Source organism: Oncorhynchus masou, chromosome 25, assembly GCF_036934945.1.
Source record: "Oncorhynchus masou masou isolate Uvic2021 chromosome 25, UVic_Omas_1.1, whole genome shotgun sequence".
In the NCBI taxonomy this organism is placed as follows: domain Eukaryota; kingdom Metazoa; phylum Chordata; class Actinopteri; order Salmoniformes; family Salmonidae; genus Oncorhynchus; species Oncorhynchus masou.
Window position 1 is genome coordinate 40663098 of NC_088236.1, and position 12021 is coordinate 40675118.

At 41.7% G+C, this 12021-nt stretch overlaps 1 protein-coding gene across 7 annotated transcripts in view; it reads left to right on the plus strand.

The window, feature by feature from the left end:
* The window catches only part of LOC135514329 (intermembrane lipid transfer protein VPS13A-like), a 53783-nt gene that overhangs the window by 31993 nt on the left and 9769 nt on the right, over positions 1-12021 (plus strand). For all 7 annotated transcript variants that reach the window (XM_064937736.1, XM_064937732.1, XM_064937735.1 and 4 more), the window contains 8 exons: positions 535-764; positions 939-1092; positions 1263-1409; positions 1601-1682; positions 2152-2221; positions 2316-2430; positions 6967-7080; positions 7527-7672. In XM_064937736.1, the coding sequence (XP_064793808.1) occupies positions 535-764; positions 939-1092; positions 1263-1409; positions 1601-1682; positions 2152-2221; positions 2316-2430; positions 6967-7080; positions 7527-7672 (1058 nt within the window). The remainder of the gene's footprint in view (positions 1-534; positions 765-938; positions 1093-1262; positions 1410-1600; positions 1683-2151; positions 2222-2315; positions 2431-6966; positions 7081-7526; positions 7673-12021) is intronic.

Here is a 12021-nt window from a genome sequence, read left to right on the forward strand (position 1 = left end):
CTGCCTAGTGTGTTTTTTTAACAGCTGCTTAATATGGCTTAGCCCATCATTATACACACACAAAGCTTTAATCAGACTTTTTTTATTAAGGCTCCAATCCTCAATAGGATTAGTGTAGGGATCCTCAATAGGATTAGCGACGTCTGACAGAAAGTTAAGTGTTACTGAATTTTCTTCCCCCTTTTATACTGGCTTGATGACCTGAGCAGTTTTACAAGGGAAGCAACATATGGTGATACCCAGTTAAAATGTTAGAAGATTGGGTGCTTTGGCATGTCAGCCACAGTGGTGAGACAAAATGCAAACCGTAGTATAACCAGAGATGTGTATATATTGTTGAAATCAAATCAACTGTCAAATGATGGCAACTGTTGTTGCCTGGACTCATTAGTTTCCTGAAATCTCAATTAAAAGCTGATATGGTATATCATTTTGGTGTTGTCTGAGTTATGGCTGTGGCTACAAAGCAAAAGAGCAACTTAAAAGTGAAACGCGCATTACTTCCCATCTGATGGGCACTTGATCCGTGTGTAGGACCTGCGGTTGGACGTGAACGAGGAGGGTAAGCTGTACCTCATCTCGTTCTACGAGGGCCTCCAGCGGGTGGCGCTGTTCACCGAGGACAGACGCATATACAAGCTGCTGTGTGAGAGTGAGAAGGCCGAGCTGGCCGAACAGGAGATCATCCTCTCCCTGCAAGACGTGGGCGTCTCCCTGGTCAACAACAGCAGCCGCCAGGAGGTGTCCTTCATCGGTATTACCAGGTGTGTGCACACACACAACATGTGTAACCACACACACACACATACATACAAACACCGTATATACACTCAATGGTATGGTTGTGCTACAGTTGACTACTTTGAGTGGGAACATTCTTTTTCAAATTCACTGCAGCATGTTCAGTGTGCTTTCCTCGTGTGTGTGTGTGTGTGTAGTTCAGACGTGGTGTGGGAGTCCAAGCCAAAGAAGAAGTCTCGCTGGAAACCCCTGAGTGGAAAAGATGCCGAGCTGCTGGAGACCCACTTCAAAGAGTACACAGAGAGTGGACCAGTGGACAACGCCATCTTAGACCTGGAGAACAACTTCCAGGTCAGGCAGCAACTGGCTATGCCTCTGTCTGGTACCATGTATACCATACCACCCCCTTGATAACCAACCCTTTGAAAGCTTTAGAAATTCTAGAGCTAGACGTTCCTAGTTTTGCACAGCTCCAGTAGAACTGTTGTGTATGTGTGTCCTAAGTCTAACTGTGTTATCAGGTGTCTTTGACCCATAATGGGCAAGACATGAGGATGATGCAGCCATATGACGCTCCAATCAGGAGGAGCTTCCTGCCAGGGGTGAAGGTGGAGTACAGCGTATCGGCCCGCCAGAGTGCCTACCGTGTCCAGATCAACCGCATACAGGTGGGTCCCCAGAGAGTGTGCATTCTATCCAACTCTACAGTGGGTCCCCACCCGACCACCAACCATACGATAGAGTTTTTACATTGACTGTTTGTTCATCTTACCAACCGTTCAATTAAAATTATTTCACGTTGACCCATTGGAGACATGGTTGGAGGGATTTTTTTTTTAGTGCTTTTGTTTTTCCACAGATCCAGAATCAGCTACCTGGAGCAATCTTCCCATATGTCTTCTACCCTATAAAACTACCGAAGTCTGTCACCATGGACTCAGGTCAGTCCCAAGCTCTGTCCAAGTCTCTCTGTGTTGTGGATTTACACTTTAAAATTGACACCCTTGATGAAGATAAGATCCCTCCCAATGTGTTCTCCAAGCTCATAAAACATTTTACAAAAAGAGTTCTATTAGGTTTTGAAAACAGGCTGTCAATCATTTTGACCCCTGTCTTTTTTGTTTTTCTTGTCTTGTATTACTTGTTAAACAACCTCTTTCTCTGAACAATTGTATTAGTATAAAATAATATAATTTTTCAAATGTTGGAGCATACAATACATGCTCAATATTTCAGTTATTTTTGTAAATTTTGCTCATCTGTATTAAGGGTGTCTAATTTTGGACCCCACTGTAACTAGCTAAATAGGCAAAAGGAGTGATTGGGGATGCCTCCATAGGCATTGTTAGACTGGAGTACTCTGGATAAACACATCGTGATGGCTTTTTTCTGCTCCTCTCTCTCCTGCAGAGCCCAAACCTCTGACCGACATCAGCATTGTTACCAGGGCGGCAGGGCACTCTGATATCTCACGCATCAAGTGAGTCCATCGCTATAGTTCATGTTCTTTCCATATCTATCGCTCTCTCTCTCAACCACACATACCAACATCCCTTTCTTGGCATGTTGACTAGGTATTTCAAGGTGCTAATCCAGGAGATGGATCTGAAGTTGGACCTGGGCTTCCTTTATGCCATCTTGGATCTGTTCACTCCGGAGAACGCCAGCGTGATGACGTCAGAGCAGCAGGTTTTTATTTGTAATATTCTTTATTTATGCAGGAAAAATCCATTGAGAGAGAGGTCTCATTCTCAAGGGTGCCCTGATCACAGTAATGCAACAATCCAATACAATGTCAAATAAAACAGCACAACACAATTTAAGAAAAATGGTTACATTTCTCAGCTACTAAGTCCTCAATTAACATTTTTTATATTATTTATATTGCTCAAGCAGTTTTGTAAATTGTTCCAGTAGTGAGGTGCATTAAAACTAAAAGCGGAATTACCTAATTTGTTGGAGACCCGAGGAACCTTTAAGAGTTAACCAACCCTGTGAACGGGTTTGGTAACTCGTGTTTTTATACTTCAACAGCAAAGTTAGGGAAGTCAGAAGCTTGTTTAGTAGAGCTTTGTAAAAAACAAATCTGTGATTAGGGCTGTCCCCGACCCCCAAAAAATCTTGGTCGATCAAAAGTCGTCTGTTCTTTCTACCAATCGATTGCTCAAAATGTTTAAACTTTTCCATTTAAAGACACCCAATGTGTTTTAATAAAATCAACTATATGCATTGAGCTTGTCTGATGCTTTAAGCTTACTTTTTTTTGCTGGAAGAGGGTGCCAGATCTAGATAACCAGAAGAAGGAAAAACTTAACCTGACCCAACTAGATATTCTCCTCCCGTTCCAGCTGGCTTTCGTAGATTCTGTCATTACTCCCGATAATAGGCCACATGAGTTGTCGGCAACCTTTTCTCATCTGGAGTGCCAATTTATCTGACCACTTCTACCGATCTTCATATCTCATTGTCATGTGGTTAATCAAATTCTATCCAAGTCTAAATGAAAATCATATGAACCTAAAAAGTAACTTCTATTGCCAACTATGTAAAAATAGCCTACATAAAGCCAACCAATAAAAACATTGCAGCCTGCAGGTAGAAAATATCTTCGTTTTAAAAAGAAATATCCAATAAATCACATGGCCTGTCTGCAACAAATTTGAAACATTGTATTAACTTGGGTCTAGCCTAAAGCTTGTGCTAGGGAACTTACAACATTGTATAAAATATTTTGGGCCCTCAGAGTTTCCTGTGCCTGTGAGCTCGGGACAGACACAGCTGTAGGCTATTTGTGCAAGTTGTAAGAAGCAGTGCCTGACTTGGGCTGGAGCTCACCTGAGCTGAGTACCGGCACATCAAATGTTCTACTGCTTGAGCTCCTGTTCCTCTTATAGAATATTAGCTCAAAAGTATTGTTGAGCTCCTGCACCTAAATATCAACAGTACCACACCCAAAATGAGTACCGGAACCTATTTCAGTCCAAGTCAAACACTGTTAAGATGCCTATTTTATGACGTTAATGCGGGGTCAGAGCAAGACATTTTTCCCTTTCATGCTGAGTGGTTATCGAAAGGGAGAGCGCTGGAAATATATTTCAAATGCATTGAGGAACTATTGTAATTCTCAATGCATGTAAAAAGAGACTTTGTTTTTCTGCTGTTTTGAGGTGAAAACACAACTTTGAGAAGCTCCACAGGTCATTAGTGGTGGTCCGTTAAGCCAATCAGAAATACTATCAGATCCCCAAATGGGCACATTTGGGTCTTGTGACAGATATACAGAGATTACCAGTTTACAGAGGAGTATAGAGTGCAGTGATGTGTCCTATAAGGAGCGTTGGTGGCAAATCTGATGGCCAAATGGTAAAGAACATCAAGCCGCTCGAGAGCACCCTTACCTGCTGATCTATAAATTATGTCTCCGTGATCTAGCATGGGTAGGATGGTCATCTGAATCAGGGTTATTTTGGCAGCTGGGGTGAAAGATGAGCGATTACGATAGAGGAAACCAAGTTTTGATTTAACCTAAGCCTACAGATTTGATATGTGCTGAGAGAAAAGCAGTGTACCATCTAGCCATACTCCCAAGTACTTGTATGAGGTGACTACCTCAAGCTCTTAACCCTCAGAGGTAGTAATCACACCTGTGGGGGGAGAGGCATTCTTCTTACCAAACCACATGACCTTTGTTTTGGAGGTGTTCAAAACAAGGTTAAGGGTAAAAAAACACCCCCACAGCATGATGCAGCCACCAGAGTGATTCACAGTAGGGATGGTGCAAGGTTTCCCCCAGATATGACGCTTGGCATTCAGCCTAAATAGTTCAATCTTGGTTTCATCAGACCAGAGAATCTTTTGTCTCAACTGACTGGCTTTCTTGATATATTCTCTTGGGTATGCATTCTGGTTTCTGCTCAAGTTATGGATGTGTCACTGCAACCTTAAAAGGTCCTCAATGATGTCAGCATTGCCCTTGATTCTAAGCAATCTTGGTAAAGAAAGCTTTGATGTAGAGCATTTAACACAAAATCCGGGGAGGGGCCAGCGGAGTATAAGACTAACTGCATATAAATGGATGAGAGAGCTTCCTACTGCCTGAGCTATTGTTGATGTAAATTGAGAAGAGCATGGGGCCGAGGATTGAGTCTTGGGTTACTCCCTCGGGGACAGGCAGTGGCTGAGACAGCAGATTTTCTGACTTTATACACTGCACTTTTTGAGGTAGTTAGCAAACCAGGCCAAAGACACCACAGAGACACCAATACTCCTTAGCCGGCCCACAGGTATGGAATGGTCTGCTGTATCAACATCTTTGTCCAAGTCAATAAAAATAGCAGCACGATATTGCTTAGAATCAAGGGCAATGGTGACATCATTGAGGACCTTTTAAGGTTGCAGTGATGCATCCATAACTTGAGCAGAAACCAGAATGCATACCCAAGAGAATAGACATCAAGAAAGCCAGTCAGTTGAGACAAAAGATTCTCTGGTCTGATACCAAGATTGAACTATTTAGGCTGAATGCCAAGCGTCATGTCTGGGGGAAACCTTGCACCATCCCTACTGTGAATCACTCTGGTGGCTGCATCATGCTGTGGGGGTGTTTTTCAAAGGCAGGGACTGGAATTCTAGTCAGGATTGATGGAGTAAAGCACAGAGAGATTATTGATGGAAAACCTGCTCCGGACCTCAGACTGGGACGAAGGTTCAGCTTCCAACAGGACAACGACCCTGAGCACGCAGCCAAGACAACGCAGGAGTGGCTTCGGGACAAGTCTCTGAATGTCCTTGAGTGACCCAGCCAGAGCCCAGACTTGAACCCGATCAAACATCTCTGAAGAGACCTGAAAATAGCTGTGCAGCGACACTCCCCATCCAACCTGACAGCACTTGAGATCTGCAGAGAAGAATTTGAGAAATACAGGTGTGCCAAGCTTCTAGCATCCTACCCAAGAAGACTCGAGGCTGTAATCGCTGCCAAATGTGCTTCAACAAAGTACTGAGTAAAGGGTCTGAGTACTTATGTGATATTTCAGTAAAAAATATATATACATTTGCATAATTTACTAAACCTGATTTTGCTTTGACATTATGAGGTCTTGTTTGTAGATTGATGAGTGTAAAAATGTAAAGTGCAGTGCAGAACTGTTGTCAAGTGAGTTTGTGTTGATACTGGACATACCGCCCCCACCTACCGTCAACCAATCCTGTCAATGCGGAGCTACACAGAGCCCTTCGCATTGTTACAGAATTTGGGAGGTGCATGGTGATGTGGTACGGAGCTCAATTTGGCCTCTGGAGGCTCTGCAGTTGCGTCAAACCCTCCATATAGAGCTTCTGACCACATTTTCGAATGAAGCAATAATTGGATTTTAGTCTCGGCCTCCGCAATGGATTAGTTCACTGAGATGGGCGCAAATATATTTGCTGCTGCTCGACTAAAACAATCTTGGTCGACCATCAGCCTAACAACCAAACAATCGATCGGTCGACTAATTGGGGTCAGCCTTACCTGTGATGAAAGTAATGGCACTATGGTAGATGCTATATGAAGGTTTAAGGGTGGCTGCTGCATTCTGGTAAATGGTGTCACCGCAGTCAACAACTGTCAGGAAAGTCGACTGTACAATCTGCTTTTTGCTGTTTAGGGATTATCTAGATCTATTTCTAAAAAAGAAGCCCACATTAAGTTTTAGCATTTTTTCATCATATTTTTTTGATAAATCCTTGTCAATCCAAATGCCCAGATAATTATTTGCGGGAACCCAGATTGCAGGTCGAACAACACCTGTTCTACAGTTGGGGTGATGGCATACATATCAGTATTGTCTGCATACAGCTTAATATTTACAGACTGATATTACAGACTGAAATTGTAAAGAGAACAGGTCCCAATACTGACCCCTGCGGTACACCTTTCACAGTATCCAGGAAACTAGACTGAACACCATCAGAAATCACACGTTGTGTCCTGTCTGACAGATGATTCTCAAACCACTTCCAAGAAGCCTGATCCAGGCCCAATTCAGGTCACCTTTTGAATGAGAATGTGATGGTCAACAGTTGATGGTCAGCAGTGTCTAAGGCCTTGGAAAAGTCTATAAATAAGGCAGCAGTTCGTAACGAACCAGAAAACTAAATTGAACTAGCATGTGCAAAGAGCCTATCAGGGTTAAGACTCCATTGTATCTCTCTCTCTCCTCTGTCTCTGTGTGTGGTGTTCAGGTGGAGTTGTTTGAGAAGGACATAGAGTATCTGAAGACGGAGCTCAACGACGTCTCGGCCACTGACACATCCCCTATCAGTCTCTATGAGTACTTCCACATCTCTCCTATCAAGGTAAGCTTTGGTGTCACCACAGTGCGTTCACTGTGTATTTTATTTAAGCAATAAGGCACGAGGAGGTGTGGTAGATGGCCAATATACCACGGCTAAGGGCTGTTTTTATGCACGTCATATCGCGGAGTGCCTGGTATATTGGCCATATATCGCAAACCCCCAAGGTGCCTTATTGCTATTAAAAACTGGTTACCAATGTTTTGTCATACCCGTGGTATACGGTCTGATATACCACGTCTGTCAGCCAATCAGCGTTAGGACACCATGGCCAGACCATGACTAAATGGGCTAGCGATTGTAACGAAGTGTTATTGACCAGGTATGTACCATAGTAAGGGCTTCTGACCAGTAGAAACGTATGGGCTTGGACTTTTTCCTGGTCATATCATCAGGTCAGGAAAACTGCCCTAGGGATGATCTATCTATGAGGCATGTTTGTTTGGCAGCTGCACCTCAGTTTCTCTCTGAGTTCTGGAGGAGAGGATGGTAACAAGGAGAAGAGGGAGACCGAGATCATCCCTGTCCAGTCCCTCAATCTGCTGCTGAAAAGCATCGGAGCAACCCTCACTGACGTGCAGGATGTCGTCTTCAAGTATGTACAAATACAATTTTATTTAACCTTTTAATTTGTCAGGGAGTCATACTGAGTCCAAGCAGATGAGCCCTGAATTACAGAAAACACACATCAATATAAATACAAAATGTAAGCAGAATGAACAACACGGTCATAAAAACAAACCTATTTATCAGTAATAAGGTCCTCAATCAGCTTTCTGAATTACACTAGAGGCACCAGAACATCACATTTAAGAACATTTTGAAGATTGTTTCACAGATAAGGAGCAAGAATGATGATGTACCTGATGTACCTAACTCAGTAGAGACCAAAGGAGTTTCCAGAGTTAATCGTCCCTGACACCGGGTGTGGTAACTCTTATGTCTAAAGTTTAGTGAAGATGTTAGGTACAGTGGGACTTTTTGTAAAAGGGCTTTATAAATGATAACACGGCAATGTATCAACCTACTGTACGTCACGTCAAAACGATAAGAGAGCCAGAATTGGCGCCCGTAATAAAGCACAGTGCGCTATGATAAACTGCATCTAACTTCTTTAATGAAGTGCGTTCATATAGATGATGTCGCCATAATTGTTAACTGAATAATCTGCTCTTTAATATTTAGCGAGAGGCAGGGTTTTATTTCTATAGAAGCCCATTTTTATTCTCAGCTTCTTAACTAACTCATCAATTTTATTTTTAAAAGACTGCCTTTCATCTATCCAGATGCTCAGATATTTGTAATAAGGGACATGAATGTTGTAGACATCAGTACTTAGTGGTTGCTCCACTAAAGGTTTTGAGATTATGCCGCTGGATTTAAAGGTAATTTGTGGTTTAGTACGGTACCTTGCGTCACTGTTTCATTGCTCCAGACCAGCGCAAGGGGGGGAGATAGAGCACTGATTATGCTTTTGGGTCCCAAGGCGCTACTGTGTGTCTAACTGACAATGAATGGGCGACATAAACCAAATAGGAACTGATAATTCTGCACTTACTAAAACTGCTGTTACGCTAAGGTTTTTATTTTTAGAAAAACTTGGACTACAATTAGGGTGTGGAATTGTTAGTATTATTTTGCTCTTACTGTAGTACTGTAGCCTAATCCCAACTAGTCACATTGTACAGCACCCGAGTGGCGCAGCGGTTTAAGACTTTGAAAACGAAATCTCCAAAATATATATATATTTTTTAAACAAAGTTGTTATTAATTAATTTTTTATTAATTAATTATATAAAAGCCCCTTAAATATTCTCACATCTATTAGTAACCCTGTTATTCATAAGCGTAGCAGGCTGTCAATTCTGCAAACAAAGTTTCTAGGCTGGGCTATTAGCAGGACAATATATATTGGTTATGGCTCCCGAGTGGCGCACAATGGGATTGCCTTGACGTTCTCAAGCTTTATCCACTGAGATAGCGGTGGGCGCACGAAGTTGAAAGCAGGGGGCACGGGATGGACCGCAGCACACAGAAGACGGATCTAGCTCACGGAAGGGGGGTGGACCCCAAACTCTAAAAGTAATTGTAAAGATAGATACAAATTATTTGTGACATTGTGGTTACAATAAAGAATGTAAACAAGATGAATGTAAACAAGATGCTGAGTTAATTTACAGTAGTGATGGACAGCTGGAGACATTTTGAGAACAGGTTTTCAAACACTTGTTTTTCACAAGTGTACTGTAGCAGGTATAGCCCTATTAGTAGGACAATACTCTTTGTTGCCTTTTTATCACTCAAAACAGCAGTACAGTATTTCTTCATGAACATCTTTATGCTTTCGTTAATAAAATAACAAAAAAAAGCCATTCAAATTGCAAATGTTTATTTAAACTACATTTTCGTTGCACTTCCACCCAGCTCCACAACCACGGGCTAAACCTTGCTGAGATGATCAATGTATTTGACCCAGTTTATACCCTCATTTCCAAACCCTCATTTTGTACCCTCATTTCCAAACCCGGGCGGCAGTGTGTTTTGGGTCATTGTCTGCATTTGGAGAATAAAAAAATACATTAGGTACAATACTAGATATATAAATGTAAATAGGCCTAAACATAGCAAAATATTGCTATAAATCCTGCCTTGAAAGAAACGATGTGGTCCCAGAAACACCTCTCTGACATAAGGTCCAGCATATCTCTTGATGATTTCTTCCTCAAAGAAATCTCGAGTCATGATACCTGAAAAAGGAGGCAACAGTGAATTATTGTGGAACACATAGCAGTCCGTGAGGTGGATGTACCTTTTGCTTTGTAAATAGGTGAATTTACCATCAAAAATCAGATATGGGCCTCGTCCCTGGCGAGAAATTGCCACCCTCACATGGCGTTTGAGCACATGCTTCGGACTCAGCTTTCTTAATCTTCTTCCCTTTTTTCTGTAGCAAATTGCTCAAGGTCCACGGTTGATTTGTCTGTGAAGATGTCTTTGAATGTTTCGCTAGCTTTGATCCGGGCCTGCAGGATGCGAAGTTCTTTGTTTGTCAGACGAATCATCGGGTCGAAACTACAGAAAAAGTTGTCCCTCAGCTGCTTGATGAAATCTTCCATCACCTCTTGTGACAATGCTGCCGCCTGGTCCAAATCAAACAACTCAAGCTTCCTAGTAAAGGCCTCAAATTTCTCCACCATGTCCTCGACTGTTTCCCTCTTCCTTGTAACTGCAGATTTAACCCATTTAAGTGACAGAATATGTCCACAGAAAATGCTGTGTGTGCAGCTTGCAGTTAACGATTCAATGTTTCTGCTTCGGGCCTCCTATATGGGGCGGGAATACAACAGACAGTTCTCTGCTTAGTTTCATAATTACGTCTGAGATTTAGTTATTTGCAAACAGCAATATTTTCATTGCAAATAAGACACTGGCTTGGCATTGGGAAAGATAAACGCATATCTCTGTACATTCTTCTGAAACTTTGATTTTCATTATCCACCTTCTTGATACTTTTTGAGAGCAAAATTTTATTTTGCCATCAAGCTAATTATTCTGATCAAATGTTGTCGTCAAAAAAAGTAGTGTAGCCTACGTACTGTAAACGACCAATCAACGCACAGAGGAATAGAGAGTAATCAGATCAAAATTATCTTATTGTCACTGAATTTATTATGTACTAAGCATATGTGTTAAACATGTTAAATTTGTAGTGTAGTCCAATTAATTGTGCTAATATTATATACTTATTATGTTCTGGCCTGCTGGCTATTTTTGGATGCCGATTACTTTGCATTCCACAAGGAAACTGCGTGGCAGGCTGACCACCTGTTACGCGAGTGCAGCAAGGGGAGCCAAGGTAAGTTGCTAGCTAGCATTAAACTTTTCTTATAAAAAAAACAATCTTCACATAATCACTAGTTAACTACACATGGTTGATATTACTAGGTTAACTAGCTTGTCCTGCGTTGCATATAATCAATGCGGTGCCTGCTAATTTATCATGGAATCACAGCCTACTTCGCCAAACGGGTGGTGATTTAACAAAAGAACATTTGCGAAAAAAGCATAATCGTTGCACGAATGTACCTAACCATAAAATCACTGCCTTTCTTAAAATCACTACACAGAAGTATTTTTTTAACCTGCATATTTTGTTAAAAGAAATTGTTAGCAGGCAATATTAACTAGGGAAATTGTGTCACTTCTCTTGCGTTCATTGCACGCAGAGTCAGGGTGTATGCAACAGTTTGGGTTGCCTGGCTCGTTGCGAACTAATTTGCCAGAATTTTAAATAATTATGACGTAACATTGAAAGTTGTGCAATGTATCAGCAATATTTAGACTTAGGGTTTCCGCCCGTTAGATAAAATACGTAACAGTTCCCAATTGGAGAATTCCAATGTCTGTAGAAAAGCAATGGAACGAGAGCTAACTCTCTCACTCTGCCAGACACCTGGCTCAATCAGCTCTCATTCACCCCCCACTTCACAGTAGAAGCCTCAAACAAAGTTCTTAAAGACTGTTGACATCTAGTGGAAGCCTTAGGAAGTGCAATATGACCCCATTTACACTGTGTATTGGAATGGCAAAGAGTTGAAAAACTACAAACCTCAGATTTCCCACTTCCTGGTTGGATTTTTCTCAGGTTTTTGCCTGCCATATGAGTTCTGCTATACTCAGACATCATTCAAACAGTTTTAGAAACTTGAGTGTTTTCTATCCAATGATACTAATAATGTGCATATATTAGCATCTGGGACAGAGTAGCAGGCAGTTTACTCTGGGCACCTTATTCATCCAAGCTACTCAATACTGCCCCCCTGTCACCAAGAAGTTTGGGCTGGCAGAGGGAAGAGCAGTTGATTGACCGAATAGGGTCAGTTAAACCACCGTTTCTCTCAAATAAAAAGCCTGTCGATGATGATAAAATTATGAATAAAAGCA